Source organism: Thamnophis sirtalis, unplaced genomic scaffold (assembly GCF_051295495.1).
Source record: "Thamnophis sirtalis isolate CommonGarterSnake01/CBP01778 unplaced genomic scaffold, rThaSir2_p1.2 scaffold_4, whole genome shotgun sequence".
NCBI classification, from domain to species: Eukaryota; Metazoa; Chordata; class Lepidosauria; order Squamata; family Natricidae; genus Thamnophis; species Thamnophis sirtalis.
The window spans coordinates 51405795-51432222 of record NW_028261384.1 but is presented as its reverse complement, the minus strand read 5'-3'; the positions used below and the strand labels follow the sequence as shown (position 1 = coordinate 51432222).

General features: G+C 39.5%; 2 protein-coding genes and 1 long non-coding RNA gene across 5 annotated transcripts in view; 1 reads left to right on the top strand and 2 right to left on the bottom strand.

Annotated features, from left to right (window-relative positions):
* Positions 1-1628: 1628 nt before the first annotated feature.
* Positions 1629-13787, bottom strand: CMTM7 (CKLF like MARVEL transmembrane domain containing 7). 3 transcript variants are annotated; one of them, XM_014052806.2, is made up of 5 exons: positions 13609-13787; positions 11481-11654; positions 5975-6073; positions 3807-3888; positions 1629-2433 (listed from the first exon to the last, which is right to left on the bottom strand). In XM_014052806.2, exons 1-5 carry the CDS (start codon positions 13750-13752, stop codon positions 2420-2422), a joined length of 513 nt encoding a protein of 170 aa, XP_013908281.2. In that variant the 5' UTR covers positions 13753-13787; the 3' UTR covers positions 1629-2419. The 3 variants fall into 3 exon arrangements, 1 of the variants encoding a protein (XP_013908281.2); XR_015696367.1 differs by lacking the exons at positions 1629-2433; positions 3807-3888 and adding an exon at positions 8966-9188 and having other exon boundaries at positions 13609-13777; XR_015696366.1 differs by lacking the exons at positions 1629-2433; positions 3807-3888; positions 5975-6073 and adding exons at positions 7000-7136; positions 8966-9188 and having other exon boundaries at positions 13609-13777.
* A 310-nt stretch (positions 13788-14097) lies between these two features.
* Positions 14098-19217, top strand: LOC148045842 (uncharacterized). Its single transcript, XR_015696368.1, has 2 exons — positions 14098-14210; positions 17773-19217. It is a non-coding gene; the product is annotated as an uncharacterized LOC148045842 (long non-coding RNA).
* CMTM8 (CKLF like MARVEL transmembrane domain containing 8) overlaps positions 18078-26428 on the bottom strand; it is a 32077-nt gene continuing 23726 nt past the window's right edge. The window contains exons 2-4 of the mRNA XM_014052805.2: positions 23936-24109; positions 20285-20401; positions 18078-18677 (exon numbers count right to left, since the gene is read on the bottom strand). Of these exons, the coding sequence (XP_013908280.2) occupies positions 18594-18677; positions 20285-20401; positions 23936-24109 (375 nt within the window). The 3' untranslated portion in view covers positions 18078-18593. The remainder of the gene's footprint in view (positions 18678-20284; positions 20402-23935; positions 24110-26428) is intronic.

Sequence of the window (26428 nt, the reverse complement as noted above, 5' to 3'; positions counted from 1 at the left end):
GTACGGCTCTTTTTTCATGAAATTGCTCTCTTTATTTTGTGGAGTTAATATCTACTGAAAAAAAATGCTCCCATCATATTGTAGACTTTCATTTATCCATTCTTTCCTTTATATTGTGCTATTCTATAGCTAATGTATTTCATCATTAGAAAAAGAAAATAGATTTATTTATACATTTTAATGCCAAGGATAGTCATTCATGCGCTCATGTAATAGTCTAGCAGCACTGTTTCAGGGGGTAGCTCCTAATATTTGCCCCAGCTCCTGTACATCCAGCACTTCAAAAGCTTGCAAATATGAGTAGATAAATCAGTAGCCCTTCAGCGGGAAGTTAACTGCATTCTGTGTGTTTCAGCATACAGTCATAGCATCCATATGACCATGGAAGCATCTTCAAACTATCCTGGCTCCCTTCTCTAAGAAATGATGAACACCACCCACTACAATTGGATATGACTGCAGAGGGGAAACTGTTACCATTATTTAAAAAAATCCTTGGTAAAACTGTATTTTGCAGAGAATTTGTATTTCACCCATTGTAGATAATTTGATACTCCTTCTGTGGATCCTTACAGTGAATTGCAGTGACGTGCGGTGAGGTTTATGGCTGGTGAGGCAGTCCTCTCCCCCGACACCCCACTGACTAAAGCACTTTCTTTCGCCTGCCTGTGCTTGTGGCAGCCCGCCTGAGCTCTGCCGCAAGCACAGATGGGCGAAAGAAAGTCTCTTTTGCTTGCCTGTGTTGACGGGCTGCCGCAGGCACAGGCAGGTGAAAGAAAGTGACTTTTGCCTGCCTTTGCTGGCAAGCTGCCACGGACACAGGTGAAAGAAAGTATCTTTCATGGGCACAGGTGAGCGAAGGAAAGCGCTTTAGGCTCAGGCTGGTGAAAGAAAGTGCTTCACTGACTAAAGCGCATGCCAGAGCTGCGCGGCATCCGGGGCGCGCTTGTTCGGTGAGGGGTGCGGATGGAGCGGAGGAAGCCTCTCCCCCCCTTCCCCCACCTGAAAGAACAAAGAGAACCTCTGCCGCCGCCTGGGCAACCTGGCCAGCCTCGCGGCGCCGAGCCTGGGAGGGGGCTGCAAGTGCCGCTGGCTGGACTGAAGCCGGAGGTGACTCCCCTCCAGCCGGGTAAGGCAAGCTGCCCTCCCTGCCTCTCCTACCCCCTTCCCTCTCTTCAAACAAACTCTCTCAAACAAACAAACAAATAAACACACACACACACAAACACACACACAAAGTTGCACCAGGAGGATGAAGTTTGAATTCCTCCCCCTCCCTCCGACCCACACGGACCTTTTCCAGCTGTTTCAGAGAGGATTTCAACTCTGCTTTTGCCTGCCATCATGAAAAGAAAAAAAAAACGTAAAGGAAAAAGACAAGAGCTGAAGTCAGACTGGGCTAGTTGCTGCCAAAGTCACCATGGATGACTCTGCTTAACTGTTTAAAAAAGCCATCTACAGGAGGAGGCATTTTTACATTTTTTTTCTTTTCATGATGGCAGTGGTGAGGCTCTGCCTCCCCTGACTGCACGTCCCTGGTGAATTGTATTTTCCATGTAAATTACTAATAAGTGTAAATTAATTGTAGCGTATCACAACATGAGAAAGGAACAACAAAATGCAGTGGATTTTTAGTAAACATTCTTCATTCTTAATGGATCTTATATTGATAGGTATACAGTTATAATATATAAAAATATAATAAAAATACATGGCAAGAGAAATAAAAACTAACAAAAAGAAATCAAAAGAATATAAAATTTAAACTGTATCATTGAACAAATCCATTTAAAATTTTGTCCCCCAAAAGAAATTCATACTAATTAAAGGGAGCACAATCCAAAAATTGGGGTGGAACCATCTTAAACCATCCTATTAAGGCAGCCTCATATTCACACAGGTTAAACAAGATGCCTATTTTAAGAGCTAGAACCCGAAGGCAGGAAATGCAGAGAGGTAAGAAGGTGATTTCTGAGATGCAACGGTTGTTGGTTCATGATGAATATTTCCAATTTTTGCCAGTCGTAGCTGGGTTGATGCAGAATATATTTTCCATTTTAATGGAATTTTAATTTGGATTCTCCTTAGTGGTCTAGGTCATAAAGATTGGTCTTCAATCTGTGAAGTATTGGCAGCTGGAATTAAAAGAGGATAATTTCTCTTTGTTTTAAAATACGGACTCTTTCCTTCCCAAAGGATCTTTTACTGCAGCCATTCTTGTCTCCCAGGATCCAAAAATTTGACCGGATGAAACAGGCTGCTGTACAGTAGCCGCAGAAGTAGCTCAAAAGTGCCACAAGATGGCACTCTAGGCCCAGTAAGAATGCTTTTCAGAGTCATCTTAGTACACCATTCCATCTTGCATGTTTTTCTAAGCTCTTCCCTCAAGAGGTGTACACATTTTGAAGTAGCAAAAGATTTACACGGTAGCATCTAAAAAATAGGGGAGAAGAGAAAAGACAAAATCAACTTACTGCAATTTTAATGGTCTCATTAAATTTAAGTTTGCAAAATATCTCAAATAGCAAAACTTTAGAGTAGCACAGAGTGCCTTCCATCAAATCCGGGGTGGGGGGCAAAATAATCAGCCAAATATGATTGTTGCCTGCATTAAAATATGGAGAGTGATGAGCCCATAAACACATGAAAGAAATCTGCTGTATCTTAAGTATTTACCGTATTTAACTAGAAAAGCATATTGGTGCCTTTTCTCTATTATTACGAGAAGTAATCTTAAAGTTCTCAATGCTTTGAAAAAATCAAGATTACCCAGTAAGTTGTAAATTAATTTTTAAATAAATATTTTAGACTACTTGTCCTGGCTCATAGCAACTGACAAATAAACATACTTTAATTGATAAAATAAAACAATTACTTATTGAAATATTGCAAATAATAAAAATCAACTGCCTATACGGTATGTGAGATGGGAAATTTGGGATAGGAGTTTATCTTGATCAGTCAAGAAAATCTTAAACTAAAGGAGATCAGTGAAGAAACTGCAAATGTTTTGAACAACCAACAAATGAAGTATAAATTACTTGGCAATAGGGCTACTTCTTGAATTCTTCAGCCATCAAACATGGAATGCCTATTTTAGTCTTGTTTCATAAATTTTGTATATACAAGTAAGCTGCAGAATTCTGCACAGAGCAGAAGGAAATAAGAACAAATTTCTTAGGACCAGACTATAGTATAACCAAGAAAGAAAACTCTAATTTCTGCTATTCTCTACGCAAGCCAAATCAGCAATGACAATATGTGTAAAATTCCCAAAGTATTTCTTCCTTCATTGAATATTATTTCAAGAGCAAAACTGGAATAATGATTAGGACCCAAGACAGAATTTAAGAAGCCCAGATTCATATCACACATAATCAAGATGGAAGGGATTGGTTGGCTGTAAATACATAATAAAAAATTCAGATCTGAATATGACTTCATCACACAGTTGGACACAAGATTCTTCCTACAACTGTAGTGAGGAAAAAGGATGTCATTGTCTTTTTGCTCAATATTTCCCATTAGATTGTTTTAGGGATAAAATTGTTTTAGGGAAAATACTGTGCATGTTGCTCTAAGCTGCTTGAGTGAAGAATAGGTCCCTTTCATTTGCTCTCTCTCTAAGACAAATAAGTGGAACAGATCACTATCAATTCCCCATCATTCCCCAGATTAAATAATAAACATAAATAGATTATAGAGTCTGAAAAAATAACGTAATGGATTTGTCTATGGACTAAATAGTGCAAGGAAAAAGGAAAAACATAGAGCTGATTGGTCAAACTGATGAATTAGGATCTTACCTGCTGACTGAGTGTTACAAGAGATTTTGTAAGAGAGCGATATACTTAGGAGGCACATAAATGTAGTTAAGAATCCGAAGATCTATTTTTAAAAAAAATATATAAAAAAAGTATCAGCAAAGCAGCCATACATAAAATATTTTACATTAAATTTCCATAGATTCTAAATAATATTAAACAGCCTTTAACATTTCAAAGAATGTATCAATTGTGTCCAGAGGTTAGTAATAAACACGGAAATAGACATTTACTTCAAGTACTGTCAAATGCATACATTTTTGTCCTCCCACTCTCTATTATTCCAACCAGCAGAAATCTGCTTGCAAATTACTATTTGCAATTTGTAACAAATGATTTTAGATACAGTAGTAATTGGAAAGAGTGAGCTTTGTCCACTATCACCTTTCCAAGAAAGATTTTCTTTTTTCTTCCATGTAAACCACAGCAGAATGCATTTTCAGTATAATTGTAATGAAAATACAGTGATCGAAAGGGATGGGAAAAGACATCTTTCTCTTAATCTGTTTCTATTATCTGTGATGAGATTGAGAAATTGAGGGTATGAGAACCCTGCAACTAGAGCAAAAAGTTGTAAATTATCCTCTGAAGTCTGTGTCTGTCTCTTTGCAGACCCAAACCAGAGAGTTATAGAGGTGCAGATGACAGACTCAATAATTCCTCTGTAGAACTGAATCAGCAGCTCCTTGGGCAAAAGCTTTCTGAGCTGGCGCTAAAGAACATTCTTTGTTGTGCTTTTTTGATGACATTTTTGATGTTAGGTGTTCCATTTTAGGTCTTGAGATATGGTAGAACCTAGAAATTTGAAGGTGTCTACTGTTCATATTGTGTTGTCTAGTATTGTGAGTGGTGGTAGTATGGGAGATTTCTTCTAAAGTCTACCACCATTTCTACGGTTTTGAGTGTGTTCAGTTCCAGATTGTTTCAGTCGCACCACCAGGCTAGTTGTTCTACCTCCCATCTGTATGTGGATTCATCATTGTCTCGAATGAGATCAATCACTGTTGTATCATCTGCGAACTTCAGTAGTTTAACAGATGGATTGTTTGAGATGTAGTGATATGATTCTGCTTAGCTTCACCTGCTGCTACTTGTCTGTGAGGAAGGTTATGATCCACTTACAAGTGTGTTCAGGTATCCCTAGCTGGTTTAGCTTAGTTAGAAGAATGTCTGGAATGATGGTATTGAATGCTGAACTAAAGTCTACAAAGAGGACCCTTGCATAGGTCTTTAGAGATTCAAGATGTTGTAGGATGTAGTGCAGAGCCATATTAACAGCATCATCTGTCAATCTATTTGCTTGGTATGCAAATTGCAGGGGGTTTAACAGTGGATCCGTGATGGTTTTCAAGTGAGACAGCACTAGCCTTTCAAAGGTTTTCATAACCACAGATGTTAGAGTAACTGTTCTGTAGTCATTCAGCTCCTTGACAGTGGGCTTCTTCGGCAGTGGGATTTGAAGCAAGAAAGAACATAGCACATCTTTAGTGATTTATTGAAGATTCAGGTGAAGATGGGGGCCAATTGGTCAGCACAGACTTTTAAGCAAAAAGGAGTTATCTTGTCTAGGCCTAGAGCTTTTCCTGGCTTTTGTCTATGAAATTGGTCTATATTGGTCACTGATTTTTTAAAAAATGTCAGAAATGTTTATTTGTACATTTTGAGTTTATTATTCTTTATTTAACAGATGCAAATAAATGTGTGTGATGGGATTTTTTTTCTAGTTGCACAATTCTTTACACAAATAGTTGCCCAATAACTGTGCACCCATTAATATTCTCCTAAGAAAGCCAAAACCTCACTTTTATTTTGTTAAATATTCAGGTTTGAGGTTTTTAACATTTTGGATTGACTGAGAGCATTGTAGTTATTTAATAATAAAATTAATGCTCAAAAATACAACTTGCCTAATAATTGTGTGCAGAGTGTAGATTTTGATAATGGAGGATTAGAGCAATAGTGGGGAAAAACAATGTTAAATATCTTTGCCAGTATTTTTTAAGATCAAACACACCCAATCCACAATCAATATGTTTATATGGACTCTCCTTTCTTTAAGTGTGTTTATTATGGGGAAAAACTTGACATATATTTTAAGATCTAATAAATAAAGTTGCTTATATATAACAAAAAATGGCAAACAGCCTTACCGCTCCAGCTACCAGGCCTGCTGAATTGGAGCTTTTTGCAACTGCCACAATGGATGCAATAAGAAGCAGAATAGTACCTATTAGGTAATGAAGAAACTCCTAAAATGAAACAAAGACAATATAGTTTAGAAGAAAAGCTACCAAGATTCTGTACTTTACATCAGAGGCTTATCAAAGGAACATTTCAGTGTGATTGAAGCCCCAGGTGTAGCTAATGACTTTATGTAACAGAATAAGAAAGCTGGAAGGGACCTTGGAGATCTTCTAGTTCAAACCCCTGCTCAAGCAGGAGACCCTATACCAGGAGTGAAACTCGATTTCATTGAGGGCCACATCAGGGCTGTTTGACCTCTGGGGGTCAGGGTGGGCGTGATCAGGATGGGTGTGGCCAGCTCAACATCACTTGTCAGGGGCACCTGGAGTGGCCTGAGTGCTGCCAGTGAAAACAGGCTCCCGAGTTCCCTTTTTGGCTGCCACAGCCTCCTGCAACTCTCTGCCAGTGAAAACTAAGCTCAGGAGGGCAGTGCACAGCCCTCCCGAATTCCTTTTATGCTGGCAGAGGGTTGCAGGAGGCTGTAGCAGTTGAAAATGGAGCTCAGGAGCCTGTTTTTGCTGGCAGAAGCTCCACAGGCTAGTTCTTTACTGTTTCCAGGGTGGCCCTGTAGGCCAGATCTAAGTATCCCACAGGCCAGATCCAGCCCTCAGGCTTTGAGTTTGACACCCCTGCCTAAACCATTTCAAATAAATGGTTGTCCAATCTGTTCTTAAAAACCTTGATTTTGGAGCACCCATATCTTCTGGAGGCAAATAATTCCACTGATTAATTGTTCTCATTATCAGGAAATTTCTCCCTAGTTCTAGGTTGGTTCTTTTCTTGATTAGTTTCCATCCATTGTTTCTCGTCTTGCCTCCTGGTGCTTTGTAAAATAGATTGACCTCTATCATCTTTGTGGCAGCGCCTTAGGTGTTGGAACACTGCTGTTATATTACTCTTAATGTTTCTTTTCATTAAACTAGACATACCCAATTACTGCAATCATTCTCCATGTGATCCTCTGTACTCTCAGTGCAACCACCTGTCAATTAGACTCTTGTCCTCCTGGTTGGTGAAAGCATGCAGGACGGTGAACAGCAGATGGGTTCATGCAGTGCAAATTCCTCACTGCAAGAACAAACATTCTCAGGACATTTTGGATGCCCTGGTTTTTCCCTTCCTTTAAAAAAACCTTCAGTTGAACTCATCTGCTTGAATAATTTTTATTTCCCATATTCTTTTTTGGGGGGAAGGTGGTGGAAAAGGTGGTTGCTTGACATCACTGGGGGGTCCTGGATGAAACAAATTTCCTGGACTCCCTTCAGTCAGGCTTGGCTCTGACACAGAGACAGTTTTGGCCACAGTCATGGACAATCTCTGGCGGGGGTGGGATGGGAGTATTGTAACCATTCTTGCTTTACTTGAACTCTTAAGTGGCATTTGATATCAACCATGATATTCTTTTGGGACATCCACATAAGCTGGGGCTGGGTAGTACTTTTGTGCTGGCTCAACTCCTTTCTCCAAGGTTAGTCCCAATTGATGTAGGTAGGATTGAGAAATCCAGCACCCAACTGCTCACTTGCTGTGCCCCGAAGGTTCAGTACTCTCTCCTCTCCTGTTTAACATCTATGCATGAAGCTATTGGATGATATCATCTGTCACCATGGGCTGAGATAGCATCTACATGCTGATGATACCCAGCTCTCCATCTCTACACCTGGTGACTCGGATTATGCTGTTCCTGCCCCTCTCATAGTGCCTGAAGTGACCTTCAGGATCCATGTTTTTGTCATCCTTAGTTCTGGATGGGGTTGCACTATCTATTCAGACTCAGTTTACAACTTAGGGGTCCTCCAGGATTTACATTTCCTGCTCAAAGAACAGGTAGTAAGCCTGTCTAAGAGACCTTTTGTACAGCTCCAGTTTGTGCACCAGTTGCAAACTTTCCTGGATCATGAATCCCTGTGCTCAGTTATTCAAATCCTAGTCATCTCTCAGCCTGACTACTGCAATGCACTCTACATGGTGCTACCCTTTAAATCTATTTGGAAGCTTTAGTTGGTGCAAAATGGGGCAGCAAGACCAGTTTTTAGGAATCCTAAGATGATCCATATTATACCTCTGCTCCCCAAACTACATTGGCTAATGGTCTGCTTCTGAGTACTGTTCAAGGTATTGATTATCCTTAATGGCATAGATCCAGACTCCCTGATGAACTGTCTCATCCAACTAAGGCAAGCCTGTTCTACTTATGCTGGCAGAGACATTCTATTTTGGATACTGTTGATCAAAGAACTTTGACTATCAGAATCCAGAAGGGCAGACACTGCACCATCTCTGCTGCAGTGCTCACCCTTTGGAAACCCATCTCTCTAAGGTAGTGTTTCTCAACCTTGGAAACTTGAAGATGTCTGGACCTCAACTCCCAGAATTCCCCAGCCAGTGTTCGCTGGCTGGGGAATTCTGGGAGTTGAAGTCCAGACATCTTCAAATTGCCAAGGTTGAGAAACACTGCTCTAAGGTAATATCTGACCCATCCTCTATTCTTCTGCAGGAGCCTGAAGATCTGGCTCTGCTAATTGTCCAAGGAATCAAATGGGGGAGTTCTGTGCTGGAGCTTGCTGCTGGATTGGTGGCAAATTCTGCCTCCCCCTCTTGCTCTCCGCCCATTCATCTCTTTATTATCATATTGATGTATTCACATTTTATTGTTCAGTATTTATTCATTTTCCTCTAGATAACCTTTCCTGAATGAAAGATAGAAGGGAAAAATACCATTCTAATAAAATGGATATGGTTGTTACTCCACTGTCTTGTTTAAAAATGATTATGGAAGCATGTATCAATTTTCTCTCTTTGGACAGTTTCTATCAATCGTTTGCCAATGACTGCTCTATGAGATCACCAGACAACCCATGACCCCTTTGTTCATCTTTGCAGAGATATTTCCTTACCAGATTTTTCAATGACTTCAAAAATGGCATGGCTTCTAATGTACTGTAAAAGGTTTTTTTTTTTTAAAGATTCAAGGAAATATTCGGAAATTTATTGGTTAATTGTTCTCACTGTCAGATTTCTCCTTAATTCCAAGTTGCTTCTCTCGTTGATTAGTTTCCATCCATTGTTTGTTGTCTTGCCTTTTGGTGCTTTGGAAAATACGTTGATCCCCTCTTCTTTCTGAAGAAGATGCCAGGATTCCCTGTCATTCACTGTCTCCCAAAGTTTGCCCAAACCCACGTTCATTGCTTCATTGACACTCTCTAACCACCTTGGAAATAGTCCATGTTGAACTGTATAGCAAACATCAGGAGCTGATGAGAAGAAATGTTTTATGAGCTTTTATATTATATCATAAACTGTTTTATGATACTGTTATGTTGTAAAATGTTCTACAAAATTTGCCAAATTTCAATTCCACAGGAGTCATGAATTCCAGATTTTGGAGGCATTCTGTAATTACTCAATTAGTTCAGAATGTTTCATCTAAAGGTATGGATATGAGAGTTTTAGTAGTATATAAATGAAAAGTTATGTATTCAGCATGGTAGACCTTTCTGAAAATATGAAGTTGCCTTATACTTGTTGTACCTGGCTTAGCCTATTGACAGTGATGGAGTAGAATGGTATTTTTATAAGAAGATAGACATTCACTTTCAGACAAGTAGGATATTCCTCCCATATCAGTTAAGACACCAGCCTCCTCAATAATTCACACAGGAGCCATGCATAAGAAACTTTCAGCTATGTAAGTTTATGCTTTAGGAACCTTGAAAATAAATGGAATGGTTGGGGGGAGAGAAGTGGAACAATCCAGGTGTTGAGATTTCTCTCCTATCCTCTTTCAGTAGATCTTGGATAAGATACTCTGGAAGAATCTTGCTTTCCCTGAGGGTGGCTGGCTAAGAACTTAACCTCATTCTTTAATAGTCATAGTGGTTTAGTGGTTTAGTGGTTTATTAGCATTTGTAGGCCGCCCTTTTCCCTGAGGGGACTCAGGGCGGCTCACAGAAAACCAGGGAAGGGGGGAATACAACATTAAGATAACAACATATAATAAAATAATAAGCAACATACATTCATCATTCGGGCGGGGTAGCGATCCTTATCCCCAGGCCTGACGGGCGAGCCAGTTCTTCAAGGCTATGCGGAAGGCCCGGACGGTGGAGAGGGTACGAATCTCCACGGGGAGCTCGTTCCAAAGGGTCGGGGCTACTGCTGAGAAGGCCCTCCTCCTTGTAGTTGCCAGCCGACACTGGCTGGCCGATGGAATGCGGAGGAGGCCTAATCTATGAGATCTTATAGGTCGTAGGGAGGTAATTGGCAGAAGGCGGTCTCTCAAGTATCCAGATCCACTGCCATGTAGGGCTTTATGGGTGATTAATAGCACCTTGAAGCGCATCCGGAGATCGACAGGCAGCCAGCGCAGCTCGCGGAGGATAGGTGTTATGCGGGTGAATCGAGGTGCACCCGCAATCACTCGCGCGGCTGCGTTCTGCACTAGCTGAAGTCGCCGGATGCTCCTCAAGGGCAGCCCCATGTAGAGCACATTGCAGTATTCCAGCCTAGAGGTCACAAGGGCCCGAGTGACTGTTGTGAGGGCCTCCCGATTCAGGTAGGGCCGCAACTGGCGCACCAGGCGAACCTGGGCAAATGCCCCCCTGGTCACAGCCGTTAAGTGGTGGTCAAATGACAGCTGTGGGTCCAGGAGGACTCCCAAGTTGCGGACCCTCTCTGAGGGGTGTAAAATTTGACCCCCCAGCCTGAGTGTTGGAATATTGGCCAAATCTTTGGGAGGGAAACACAACAGCCACTCGGTCTTTTCTGGGTTGAGCACAAGCTTGTTAACCCTCATCCAGTCCATGACCGCCTCAAGACCCCATAGTCAGATGCCTTTCAAGTTTTTCAATCTAGAGATGTCTGGGGGTAAGGCTGGGATATTCTATATGCTGTAAGTAAGATACAGTGCCCCTTTATTTGATGAGTATGTTTCTTGTCACTGGTAGGTGGGCTTGTTTGCCTAATGGATGCTATATAGAGGTAGCAGTAGAAAAAAATAAACTAAAATGAGGAAATACGGGGACCATTACACATCTAAGCAATTATGGTCAATAATCTGCAAGAATGATAACTAAATCAGAGCAAATTATGAGTAGTAAAGTGTATACATCTATTCCCAATACCTTGCTAAAAATTCAGGTTGCAGAAGTGTTTAACCAGATCTTCCCAAACAGATTGATTAAAAATTGGTCATTTTAACTTTATAAGGGAAAGAAGACATTCAGTAGTTCTTGTTTCTCTGTTAATATTTTCTTAAGATCTAGGAAAACATGTATCATCAGAAACTGCAGTTCTAAATAATAAGTAAATGGAATAAAAATGCTACATAGGAATTGATGATGTGCAGTTACAATTCTAACAAAACCATTTAAGTAGTAACCTTTCTGGAAGTTGACAAAGATAGGAACTTACCGCAAGTGGCCAGCTGATGCAAGTCAACTTTTGATAGGCTCTAAAGATGTAGATAATGTAAAAGATGAAGATCATAATTAAGTCATATATGCAGACAAATTCAAAGTAGCTGTATGCATTGTGATCTGTCCACTGTGAAGATCTGACACAAATGAATCCGACCAGCAACAATAACTGTAAGACAAATAGCAGAACAAAACAAAACATTTCTGTGAAGAATGCATGAAAGACTACATTACAAGAATAATAAAATGTTCAGAGTTAACAATTTTGAAAAGAAAGACTTCCAGTTGTCAGCATGGGACTTATGGCTGTGTCCCAGGGGTCATGTGATCCTCTTTTGGGATCTTCTCACAAGCAAAGTCAATGGGGAGGCCAGATTCACTTAATAACTGTCTTACTAACTTATTAACTGCAGTGATTTACTTAACAACAGTGACAAGAAAGGTCATAAAATCAACAAGACTCACTTAACAAATGTTTCAGTTAACAACAGAAATTGGACTACCTGTACATATTTTAGGGATTCCCTGAAAAGCAAAAAGTGTAGTTTGCGTATCTCTTGTCTGATATAAACTCATCCTTACTTTAACGTCTGTTCCCCTTACACTCTATCGTCCATTCATTTTGTTGACAGATTAATCCATTGTCTACTACAGTATTTCTTCAAGTAGGATTTCTTTCTTAAATGTTTAATCAATTAAAAAATAGATTAAACTCTAGGCTGAGTTCTGTATCACAAAATAGTAGGAAACTGACATCAATTTTCAGCAGTCGTGAACAGAAGAGATTATCTGGCTTGCAGTGAAGAGGCACATGTGGCCCTGGAGTTTCCTTCCTGCCCCAGATTTAAATTATAGTGTGATTTATTTGGTTCTGCTTGAAATATTGCATAAGTTTATTCAATAAACCATAATTAAACAGTCCATATATGTATGAGCCATTTATGTATGAACAATTTATGAACAACATATGAACTGTTCAGTGTCTAGATCTAGAATAATTTTCTCTAATTTCTCCATATTTCTATTATTCCAAAGACTGCCATGCTGGCTAGTAGGGAAGACACAATTCATAGTCCAACATTCCAGAATACACTGGAGAAATGGGTTCAAGGCCAGTGGTTAATACTGGTTAACCACTAGGTGTGCAGATCCCGTCTTTTCCCAGAGAGAAGTGGGAACAGCCTCTGCTGCAGCATGAAAGTATTTAACAGGCCCCTTTCTCCAAGCAAGTGAATGAAGTGTTAATGAAAGGCTCTTTTTATGAAAGATCCACAGTAGTAAATAAGAATAATCAAGCAGAGATGGCTGAACACCTGTTGAAACAGTCCCTATTCTGCAATTTGTGTGGTTAGTTACCTGTCCAAAATTGTTTGCATTTCTAATTCAAGCCTAGAGATTATATTTTCAACTCCCGAAAGACAAGTCTTTAAATGTAGTTCTCAAGTTGAATTGGTCAACTAAATAAATGTATGCAGGCTACAAAGAATAACTGAGATTACTTATTCAAAGGACTGCAATAATAGAAAGAGTACTAACGAACTAGGGTATTCTGCCTCGCAGTGCTGCGATTTTTTTTAGTTTTTTATTCAAAGTCTCAATTAGCTTTGTTTTAAAATTTTTATGCGGTCCTCTTCTCAAGCGTATAAACTAAATCAGGCACACTGTTCTGGGCAGCCTAGAGAGACTCAACTCTGTTAATCTATTAAAACAGAACTTGACTCTGCCCACAACCTGCAGGAAACAGCACCACTGTTCCCCTCAGAAGAGTCGGAAAGGCGCGCCGGCTGCAAGGGATCGTTTCCAGATCGCCCAACCGGGGCGCTCTCTCGGAGCAGCTCTTCGCCTCAGTTTCTCTCTTTGTCGTCAATCAATTCCTGGCGGGAACTGGGGTAGGTAACACGTGCAGGGCGTTGGCCACTCCGATGAACGCAGCCTGCAGCGCCAGCTGTTGTTGGCTGGGAGGTGCAAAATCTTGCTGCCTTTCCTAGGAAACACCCGACAGGCAAACAAATCCTAGCAAAACTTGAAATGGTCAGAAAGCGCAGTTACTCCCGCAGTTTGGCGAAACATTCGTTCCCTCCCCCCCCGCTTCCCTGGGACTCCCTGTCCCTTCTGATCCTTACCATTTGGGCCACTTTCAGCATGGCAGAGCAAGAGCCCGCGTAGCCTCTGTCGAGTAGTCCGGTGTCTGGCCCGTAGGAAAGTGGCGGCGGAGCAGAAGAGCTGCGAGTGCCCCCACTGCTGGCATCGGTACGGATGACCCGCATGCCGTGATATATCCAACACCTTCCAGAACGAACGGGTTCAATTTCTCCCCCCTCCCCCCAAAAAACCCTATTGCGACACTTAACACCAGAGGCGGGACAGTGCGGGGCGGGGCCCAGCAGTTCTCTGGCTAGGATGCCTGTTGTACAGTTAAGAGCCGGCCAAGCGCCCCACTAAAGCCATGGGAGTAAAGTGGTAGGGGGGAGATACTGGTTTGGGGGAAGGGAATCATGTCGGGGAGCGGGCTCCTGGAGCGCTTAACCCAGTGCTGCGTCGGTGCTCGACGCGCGAAGAGGGAGAGAAGGTAAAACAGGAAGGAGGTGGCAGATGGAAGAAAAGGGCTCCCTCCTCTCTCTGCACACATATATGATAAACAGGAAGTCTATTAAATTGGTGGCGAGGGAAGAAGTGGTGAAATGCTTCGGAGCTGCTGCTGCGAAAGTTTTTCGAAAGAGGATGGGTAATTATTTTGCAAAATGGTCATCTTAGAGTATAATGGGGAAAATAAAAACAAGAGCTACATCATTAGGCAAATAAGATATTAAAAGGTATTTTTAGAATTCATCAATTCATTCAATCATAGAAAGCAAAACAATGGAAGAGCAAAAGAAACAGCTGGTTAGAGTTGCAAGTTTTTATAGGCAATCTGCAAGTTTAAGACTGATTAGAGTATCTTTAAGCCTGTTGAGACAAATAAACCAGAATAGCTCATATAAAAGTTAATCATAATGCAGATGTTAAAAAGGAACTTTCTCCTAAATACCTTATAGAAGTTCTTAATATAAGTACAAATAGAAATCAAAAGCAAATACCAAGAAATCTAGAAGTGACTTCAAACAGTACACTTTATTTTAAAAGAAAAGTCAGTATAAATTAAAAGTAGATTTATTATATAATTAGGACCCGATGTTGAAGCAGATCCTTGGCCTGATCCCATAGACTGTGAATTAGACCTTATCCAGCTCTGGATTTTCCAGTTATAAAGAACATAATGGCAGCCAACTCTGGGAATAGCAGTCATACTTTTGGAAGTGGCTAGTCTGCAGAAAGGTAGGGCAATGAACATGTATGGTCAACTGCATGGATTATTTATTTATTAAATTTATTCACCCACCCATTTTACTGTCACAGGACTCCATATCCAATGGCAATGCTCTCTTACTGAGATTCACCACATTGTATTGGCATCTGAAAGAAGCTTCAGAATGCCAACATAGCTAAAACTAAAAGTGAGAATTCAGGAAATGAATTTCTCAAGGTGTCCCAAAATTATAGAGCCTTACCCCAACTATAAGGATTAAATAAAAGAATTGCTAACTGGTAATTAACTCTGATTTGAGAGCATTCTGCATGACATGCTTGACTCAATCAAGCTTGACTACTGGTGACTTTATGGACACACCAATGCAGTTTTCTCAGAAATACCATATATATTCTGTAAAATTTGCCACAATCACCTTCCAAAATATTTTTCAATTTCCCACAGCCAGAAACCTTGGCATTCTCTGACAGTCTCGTGTTCTATTATCTAATAATCAGAAATATCTTGGTTGGATTCTCTATTCAGACATAGTTAGCTAGATACTATCATCTGTTGACTATAACTCATATGAGCTTACTTTAGCCTAAATGATTTTGCTACTTGTAGACAATTTAATGTAATTAATTTCACATATATTTTAATCCAATTGTTCCTTCAAGTTGCTTAGAGATAATATATGTGATGCACTCTGCATTTTTATATATAAAAATGTCAATGGCTGGGTTAAATTTTAGAATCTGACTAATCCAGCTTCAGGCTAAATTGTGAAGTATTTAATTGTATGTTGTCATAATTGTCACACTAACACTGAAATTCTTAGGGGAAAAATAGGGAAGAAATTCCAAATTCATGGGATTCTGAATTTGTTTGAAGATGACAAAACCAATGAGAAAATTGGTTAGTTTCTTTTTACACTAGGTTTTCAGATGGTACTGCATTAGTCCTTCATTTTAAAAATTATGATGCTTCAGTGAGGTTATCCAATTATTCTACTACTTTAATGTTCATAAAATTAAAGAACATTTCCATTATAAAAAACTTAACCACAGGTATGGTAAAGTTTATATAGGTTATAAATTAAGTATCCCACAAAATACTCAATGTAGTATTCTGGGGTAAGTCCTGGTTGTGAAACTGGCCCTACTTAAAAAATATAGCCTGTTGATCTTAAACTGTGAGAATTAAATTTTTCATGTACATCATAGACTTTACGTAATCTGGATGAACTGGCCTGCTGGCTATTTGAGACATGAAGTCAGGTTAATCAGAGATCTATAGAACTCTGGATACAACAGGAATCAACAGCTACAGCTTGCCGAAATGAAATCTTCTCATCCAATTTCAGACATCCAGAAAGGATTTGTTAAAGATTCCCCCATGAGAGGTATACTGGACATCAACAATGGGATAGCATGATGTTCCCCAACCTATGAATAGTTTTTATTGCATTTTCAGGAGCAAGTAAAATCTACCCAATGCAACATTAAAGCACATTGTAGGAATTTGTTTTTGTAATCTGCAATTATGGATTGATTACCTCTATGTGTTTGTGTGTATGTGCTTGTGTTGTGCTATTCATCAATCAAAAGATTGACAAGATTTTTCTATTTTTAAAGATTTTTTAATTGACCACTTTTTATTTTACTTGTAACATGAGGGGGGTAAATATATAATGCTTCTTTCCTCTTGCCATTTACCCCATATCAATAACCCTGTGACATGGGTTGGGATGAGGGAGATTAACTGACCCAAAATCACCCAGCTGGTTTTCATGCATAAACTGGGACTAGAACTCAGTCTCCTGGTTTCCAGCGGAACTCCTTAATCATTACACTAAACTGGCAAATTATAAGCATTCTATATTAAATAAATATGCCAGAAATATGTAAGAAAAGTGACCATTTTGTGCTTAATATGGATGAGTACATCATTATTATTTTTTGAAAACTGTTGTTATTGCTGAAAGCAAACACTCATATTCAAAACTTTCTCTAAGATTATAATTTTTTTGTTCCCCCTTCCCCTAGTCATAGCTTCTGTTGCAGTAACTTTGGAATATTAATGCTGACTTTTGACAATGTTAAGTGGTCAAATTGTGTTCCACTGATGTGGAATTGTGTTTGTTCAGTTCCTCAGAGAATGTAGATATTTGTTTCTCTATCTTAAGATGATTGCATGTAAAAAGCTCCAAGAACTTAAGCCTATATATATAAGATTTCTGCTTTTAAGGGAAGGTAGTTCAGCAGCAAATAATTTTTATACAACATGGTAAAGAACCTTGGGAAGTGGGCATGCACAATGGCATTTTAAAACTTTTTACACTATTCATGTTTTTGTTCATATCAAAACTTCCCCACACAAGTTCAATTTACACGTTTTTCCATAACAGTAACCCTAAGAGATGAACCAAAATCAGCTAGGGTTGGTAGTGGTCCTGATCTTCCAGGCATTTTAAAATCACTGCACTACATAGGTGGATCTCAAAATGGAGCCATCTTTTCACTAATGTTGTAACCAATATTAAATCTAAAGTATAGAGTTCTGATTAAAGAAACCACAAATTATAGTGGTTTATTAATTTTTTCACTGATATTTCTCAGCAACTAGTTTTCCGAGGAATGCTGCCAGCAGCACCTGGGCTAATGGGCACCTCAGTCCTTTTTGAATTTGTTTCATTCCTTATACAGTGGTTTAAGGTCTTCATCTTCACATCCTTCAGGACTATTCCAGAGTTAAGCTCTATGCTCTTTGGAACAGTGTCTCCTATTTATCAGCCCCAAATCTTATACCATTCAGAGTCATAAAATAATGACTCTTCAGTTCTAGCATTGTAGGAAACAGAAAAATTATTACCTGCTTTTTCAGTATTGAATCATGTACCACATTCTTATCATTTAAGAAAAATGATTAAAAAACATTTTTAAATGAAATTATTCATGTCCCTGATCATTTTAATTCTTTTTTTCTGTATCTTTTCCAGATCTAAAGTGAGGTCCAGTTATTAGAATGGAACACAGTATTTTAAGAGCAATCATACTACAGACTTGTGCAAGATTATTATAGTAATGCATTTTTATTCAGTTGCTTCCCTAAATGTATGTACCCAAATGAATTATTAACCATTCCCATCTATAACTGTAATAGATCTACAGCCTTGAAAGGTTACACACATTTGCAAAAAATAGATGGTTCTACAAAATAATAGATTTTTCTAATAAATAAGTGCATGCTTAAACAAAAACATTTATGAAGAAAACAACTGTGAAGTCCACAGATTTTGTTACAACAACAATATACAAGGAAATAATATGAATTGATACAAAGAGTAACATGTTCTAGTTACAGTATTTTATCTGAGAATACATGCTTTTCATGTTACAAACGTTTTCAGATTTTAAATCAATTCCATCAGATAGTGCCTCTGATTGTACAATGCTCTGTAACACTACTGACAAGAATCCTGAGATCTGGAGCAGCTTTCAAAGGAGCACAATAGTGTATGGAAGTGCCCCCAGTGCAAACAACATTGAACCGCTTCCATTGCTTTCTTCTCTTCCCTCCTATATCATCAATTCTTCCTTCTGCTTCCTGTTTGTGGTAACTGACCTATGTCACGATTAATTCAAATGACGTAAATAAGAGAACAGTGTGTAAAACCTTTTCTGTCAGGTGAACTATCCTTTCCATAATTTGTAAAAAAAAATATTTGTTTTTACTTTTGAGTGAAAACCATATTACGTAAATATTTTCATCAAAATTATATACATTTACACACTGCGCTGTTTTATTAGAAGATAATACTTATTGCAAGGTCTGTGATCTCCAAGATAGAAAACTAAAGTAGGTATTTCCACCATAGCAGGAAGCAACAACGAAGGCAAAGAACTACATGGGGGAAAGGGGGAGGGGAGAGAAACAAAATGATTAGGAAACAGTAAAAATCTTCAGTCAATTTTTTTAATATTCAAAATTTTTAATATTCAAATTTTTTTATATTCAAAATATAATAGAGGAGATAGTACAAAAATAAATTTAAAATCACATTGTTTTCATTCCTAGCAGGACACTAAATTATGTGGAAGAAATATTGGACTTTAATATATTCATAATATTAGGATAATCCTTGCAAGAAGCAATTTCATGGTGACATTAGTGAAAACAAGTGACATTTTTTATTGCTGTTAAGTGGAGGATAATTAGTTAAATAATATTGCTTCTTTACTGTTTTGTATGTATTTGACAAGTTTGTTTCCATGGTGCTTTATTCCATAAAAGTGCACCAAAGCGTTGCTTAATAGCACTACAAATGCTGATTTCATTTGCATGGGAAAAGGAAATAAATGTTTATTAAATTGTCTTGTATCTAACATAGATTAGGGAACCAATATTCTCAGCAAATAAATGTCATCTACAGTGTTTATCATTCTTCCATTATACATAGATTCTTAAATTTTACCAAGAGTTTTCCACACACTCTCAGCCATATATTTATACCATGAAAGGCTAAAACAATGTTTTTTTCTCAAGAAGAAAACAATGGATTTTATTTGCTTTCCAAAGCTGCCTAATTGCCATGTGATTGAAGCATTTTCCAAATGCTAAATTTCATGTATAACTTCAACATAAGAATTTGGCCTTTCTAGGCAGTTTTAGTTTTGGAAGTTACTTTGGGAGAAATAACAATATAAGTAAGAACATTTTCTGCCTTGGAATAAAAGAAAGAGATGAATGGGAGTTGGAAAACGAAATACATCAATGAGATGACAACATTTTTATTATTCTCGAGCATAACTTATTGAAAACAGTAATGACTTGTGCATACATATCTGCCACAGGGACATAATTGTGTAAAACTAACATCTTAATATTTGGCTCCAGGCAAAGATAAGGGGAGGAAAGTAAGATCACACTTGTTTTCTTCCATCATTCTATATCACAATTTGTTGCACAAGCCATAGTGGCTTAGTTAATATTCTACCATAAATCATAATATTTGCTGGGCAAGATCAAATCAGCCACTTTATATCTTAGCATATACCTAACCTAGGTTGATAATGCTAAGATTACAAACTCAGGCACGATCCATACTTGAATAGGAGACTAGCTAAAAATCACAGGGCTGTAGGCTGTTTGCTTAAGTGAAGGCAATTTTTAAAATGCTTTTGAGTCAGTTTTTGACTCTTGGCAACTGCCTAGACTATTACTGCAGTTTTATTGGCCAGATATTTTGGAGGTGGTTTCCTTTCTAGGGCCATGAGAATTATTGACCAGTCACTAAGGCAGAACTATAACTATTTCCTGGTTTCTAACCTGATGCTTTAACACTAAGCTGGCTCTCTATGGAGATAATAAGTAATATTTTAAACAAAAGTTAAGAACAATTTTAAGAATGTCTAATTATTATTAATTATCTTATATTTTGGAGGTAAATGAACCAAAGCAAAAACACATTATTCCCTCACTGCTGATATTAAATTTAAATGTGATCTTACCGAAGATGCTGCCCAACTATTGTAATTGTGGTGGTCAAGTTCTTTGGTGACTGCATTTGCCTCTGAAATAGCAGCAATTAAGTACAAGAGAAGGGCACTCCCATTAAAATACAGACCCTACAGGATTTAAGAAATAAAAAGATCAGCATTTATCCCCCCCCCCTGCAAACATCATTCTATGCACAATTGTATCATTTCCTAGTTTCAGACAGTCTGGCTGTATTCTGACCTAGGCTTCCCAAGAGCATGAAGCAAACTCCTGGTCTTGACAAAAACCTTTTTATTAATTTACTATGAATTCTGCACATTCACATACAGCAAAGTCTTTCAAGGGAGGATTTACAATCACAGACCTTGTCTGGCTTGGAAAGCTGCCACGCCAATATCTGAAAAACTTGGAATCTCAGAGCCAATTAAGTGAACTAATTGTCTCCTGCAAACTCCACTCCCCTTTTGTTCCTCTTTTATTTCCTCTGGGAGGAAATGGCTTTACTCCCAAGTTGACCCGTTTTTAAGCTGTTTCCTTCATCTGGCAACTCTGTGCATGCGTACATGGTAACAGGCTCCAGCTGTTCATCTGCCTCACTGATATCTGACTCTGAAGGCAGCTGATATCTGGCTTATGGCTCTGGCCCCCTCTCTCAGTGTAGCGGTGGAAGTGATGTGCCAGTGCCTGGAAGCTATCAGGGCTTGGATGGGAGTGAACAAGCTTGCACTCAATCCTGACAAGACCGAGTGGCTATGGATGTTGCCCCCCCAAGGACAGTCCAGATATTCTCTAAGCCTGGGAGGTGAAATCTTACACCCCTCAGAGAGGGTCTGCAACTTGGGTGTCCTCCTGGACTCGCAGCTGACACTAGAACATCATTTGTCAGCTGTGACCAGGGGGGCTTTTGCCCAGGTTCGCCTGGTGCACCAGTTGCGGCCCTATCTGGACCGGGAGGCACTTCAAATGGTCACTCACGCCCTTGTCACCTCAAGACTTGACTACTGTAACGTGCTCTACATGGGGCTGCCCCTTAAAAGTGTTCGGAGACTACAACTGGTCCAGAATGCAGCCGCGAGAGCGATATCGGGTATACCCAGATACACCCATGTTACACCTATCCTCCGCGAGCTGCACTGGCTCCCCATCGGTCTCCGAACACGCTTCAAGGTGCTGGTTATCACCTTTAAAGCCCTACATGGCCTAGGACCCAGATATCTGCGAGATTGTCTTCTGCCACATATCTCCCAACGGCCGATAAGATCTCACAGGATGGGCCTTCGCTGGGTGCCGTCGACTGGACAATGCCATCTGGAGACTTCTCGGGGGAGAGCCTTCTCTGTAGCTGCTCCGACCATATGGAACGATCTACCCCCAGAGATCCGGACCCTTCCCACTCTCGGCCTTCCGAAAGGCTACTAAAACCTGGCTATTCCGGCAGGCCTGGGGCTGTTGACCTCATGAATGAGGTCCAGCCCCGCCTAGATTAAGTGCATGACATGTTTCTTTTTTAATCTGTCTCTCCTCCCTATTTTTAATTTTTATCTTTTTTAGAATTGTATTTTGTAAGCCGGACGGAGTCCTTTGGGATTGGGCAGCATATAAATTCATTAAATTTCAATTTCAATTTTGCCTCCAAGACAGAGCCCTCATCAGAGCTTTCCCCAAATTACAGGACTGGCCCATGTTCCTCCCCAACCTCTTCACTGTCCAAATGAGAAAGCCACTGTGGCTAAATATTTGTCTGAACTTGAAGGAACATAATTTCTCAAAGTAGATTTGCTGGTGAGAAAAGCTTCCAACCTACTTATGTAAAAGAAGAGGAAAACCTTTCTCTTACAAAAGATTTACTGTACAAGCTGTACCCTTCACATTATTGTGTACCAGTGGTAGGTTCCAGATCCCAGTGCAACCGGTATGGTGCAACGGGGCCCAGCGTCTCCCACATACACTGCGCAGTACCTCTGTGATGCCTCTGCAATGCTCCAGCTGCTTGGTAAAATGTCGCGCAGGCGCCATACGCTCTGTACTCATGTGCGGAAGCACTGAAGAGCTCACAGGTAAGAAGCTCGGGTGGGAGAGTGGGCCCTCTGGAGCACCGTACCGGAACAGTACCCGGTGCTCCCAGCAGGCATCGGTATGCCCGTACCAGGACATACCGCCTGCAACCCACCACTGTTGTGTACACAGCTTCATGTGATACCAGGATGTCCTAAGACACTGGTGATTGCAGCGGAACAGTCAAATGGTAACCCTGATATAATTGAGTCAAGAGCTGACTAAGAAAAACAATTAAAGCAAGACTGTCAAACTCTGGGCCAGCAGGCCAGATGCGTCACACACTGGCCACTCCCACCTCTGTTTTAATGAAAGGTAAAAAAGTCACAATACATCACATGACACCACCATGGAGTTTGACACCCATGAATTAAAGATTTCTGGCAAGGATGAAGATAACAATGGCCAAGATAAGTCAAACTGAATGAGGCAGAAGATATATGTGGACGATCTCTGCCCCCCCACTAACACCGACTGCGACCTGTCCGAGAGATAGGAGGAGAACCACTGCAAGACAGTGCCGCCCACCCCTATCTCCCGCAGTCGTCGCAGAAGGATACCATGGTCGATGGTATCGAAAGCCGCTGAGAGGTCCAGGAGAACTAGGATGGAAGCATGGCCTCCGTCCCCAGCTCTCCAGAGATCATCAGTCAATGCGACCAAAGCGGTTTCTGTGCTGTAACCGGGTCTGAAGCCAGACTGGAAGGGGTCAAGATAGTTAGCTTCCTCCAAGGTACGCTGAAGCTGGAGAGCCACCACCTTCTCAACAACCTTCCCTACAAAGGGGAGGTTGGAGACTGGACGATAGTTATTAAGAACAGCTGGATCCAGAGACGGCTTCTTCAGGAGGGGTCTTACCACCGCTGTCTTAAGCGCGGTGGGAAAGTACCCCTCCCGAAGAGAAGCGGTAACAACCGCCTGGATCCAGCCTCGTGTCACCTCACTGCTGTTGGCAACCAGCCAGGAGGGACACGGGTCCAGTATGCAGGTATGCAAAATCTCAATTTTTCTGTGTATATATCCTGCTTCAGCCAGTGCCTTGACGGTGATTTTGAGTGAGTAACATTTGGCATGCAAAACTGTATCAAATTCAAGTATGCTGCCTTTCAACCCTCTAGTGCCAAGGAAATTACAGAGTAATTTAGCAGAAAAGGGAGAGGAAGTCAAGCTTCTTGCAGATATTCTTTTGGTGGCTAATACAAGGGAAAGGTTTATCTCCATTTAACTAATCCCCCCCTTGTCAAACTAGTATGCTGATTTAAAAAAAACTTGGCTCAGGTGGTATGGAGTGTTTCATAAAATGATGCTATGCCAGCAGAACTTTTGACATAAGTTGGTCAAGCCAATAAAAGATGCTTGGGATTCTCCCTGGGAAATACAGCTCCACTTAAAATGTATTGTGCATTTACTTAAGGGAACTGTATTAGTTTCTGCATCCATCTTCTTAATCTAACAATGCCAAGCCAATTATTATGGCCTCATCCAATGCACTTGTTCTGGGAAATGTCAAAAGGCTGCTATAGGTCTGTATGAAGGTCACAGGGCCCTCTTTTCTGTAGTATACAGTATATTTGAGTTTCCTGTAAAAAATATGAATGTGTACTCACGACTATGGTCCATGGCACTTGAGGTATCCTCGTATAAGTCATTGTCAAAAAAATGATCAAAAAAAAGAGTGTAAGAACCCAGTAAAACACAGCCACAAACATTATCCATCCAAAGACAGGATACAGGAAATAGTCAGTTCCAGCAATCAACATCCACACTAGGAAGCCTAATACCTACAAATATAAGAAAAATAATATATTATTATTGAAAGCATACAAATATATGGAGAAAGATATTATTATGGTATGTATAAGTAAAATATCTAAGAATTGTTTAAAAAAACTTTAATAAAATCTGATTCCAGAATACAAATTTTCAGGTTTGATTTTTCTTTTTTCTTCTCCCTGCTCCATTAAAATAAAATCTCATCCTCTATCAAATAAGATACATCCTATAGTGATCTTAGCTGATCATGAGAACGCTAAGCAGAATTGGATTTGGGTAGACTACAGCTTGACTACAAATTCATACCAAATAGCAATTGCAGCCACTGGAGATCACCACTGATCCACAGAGATATTTGTTTTGTGTCACTACAGTAATTTCTAAAATATCCTTTGATGAAATTGGGTTAATATTTTAATTTCTGTGCTGTAAATAACAGCAATTAAGTTATTTAATATTTTAAGTATTTCTGCATGATTTTATGTTGAAAATGATAAATAATATTGGACATAAAATAATTTTTAGTTTTCTACTTAATCCATAACAATGCACAGTTTGAAGTATAGTCCCAAGCACACATAACTACAATTGTCTCTCTCCATTTTACATCACTGAGCTCAGTCAGTTTAGTGATTGCGCTCAGTATGTTTATCTGCATTTTTTTCTGAATTGCTAGATTTATTAATTCATCCATGGTTATAATTCTGGTTCTCTGCAACATTATCATTTGGAAGTTCTAAGTGGAAGTCAGGAAAGCAGATCCACCCTGCTAATAATAAACTATTTCTTTTTTATTTAACAGCACATGTCCACATATCCTAGTTATTTAATCTCTCATCTTCAGGAAAGGCTATAGACATAAAAAGTTAAAATTGCCAGAATAAAATAATTTTGTTATTAATGTTTTATATAACTTTTTATTAGCTTAATTAATTGATATTCTCTATGCATGAAATGAAACTAGGTGCAATCACAAAGGGCATATTAAATGTATTAATATATTAAAATACCACAGTATGTTTTGCTATGCTAAAGGATAGGAGGGACTGAGTAGTATTAAGGTTTCAGTTCTCCTGTCTGATTCTCATCAGTGACAAAAATGTGTTTTCCCCTCCTAAGAAAAACACCCAGATAATATCACTTTAGGCATGGTATGTGGTCTGAGGCACTGTTCATTTATTTTGGTCAATGTTGAGATATAATGGAGTAAGAGATAGTTGACATTTTCAGCTTGCTCAGGAAAATGAAGGACTACATTTTACTGAGCCTGACAAACTTCAAAATAACATTACACATTTCTTGATTAGAATTTAAAAGGTCAGACTGGATATTCTCGGATAAATTATGTCCAATCCATAGCTGTGAATAAGTAGGTAATACAGTGAACAGATTTCCACAGAGTTTAAATGTCTCTTGCAAATTGATTTAAGATTCACAGGCCCAGCTAACGTAGGAAATATATTCGGCTCTAATACCACAGGTATCTAGGACACACAATAGAACAATCCTTTCATTCTTAGCCACTGCTTGGTAGGTATGTTGAAGAACTACCTACCACAATTATATAAGCTTGTCTCATAATAACCCAATTGTTCTTTGTGTTGAAGCACATGGTTTCTTTGATAGTTTGTGGGATCTGTTTAGTTTCTTATTGTAATCTTCTCTGACATAGTAAGAAAGAAAAGGATGCATGTAAAGAGGTTATTGCCTAGAATTCACAAAGAAATAGCATTGAACCATACTAATGTGGTTTTGAATTATTATGTAGAAGAAATAAGAAGCCTTAAGAATCATTGGCAGAAAATAAAGCTAGGTAGCTTTGGAAAATGGTGCAGAAAACTCCTTAGAATTTGCCAGAATTGACCATCCTGTAGCCTTTGGGTGTGCTATGCAGACTTTCTGCTGGTGGGCACCAAATATGTCTAATATGAAACCCATTCCCAACTACTTGCCCAAAGTGTAAGACACCTAAGATCTCCCAGGCAAGATGGATCTGGTGCATACTGGAAACAATCCACATGGAATTCTGGAGTCTGAACAACCTTGGAGCCTCTCCCAACATGTTGAAGATATTTCAGGCTGGGTAGCTCCACCATGTATTGGGGGCAATCAGACAGACCTAAATTCAAAGAACAGCAATTGGGCTACAACAAAAGAAATAAGCAAAAGTGTAAGTCAGGTCTTGGCCAGTTGAGGCCAGCACTATATTGCCAAATTAAAGTACAGTCAGTAGACTCTTAAAAATGTAAGAGTTTAGCTAACTCCCATAAGTTTATAAGAACACAGCAGTTTTGTGGGAAACTATACATTCTGTTTGCTCACTGAGT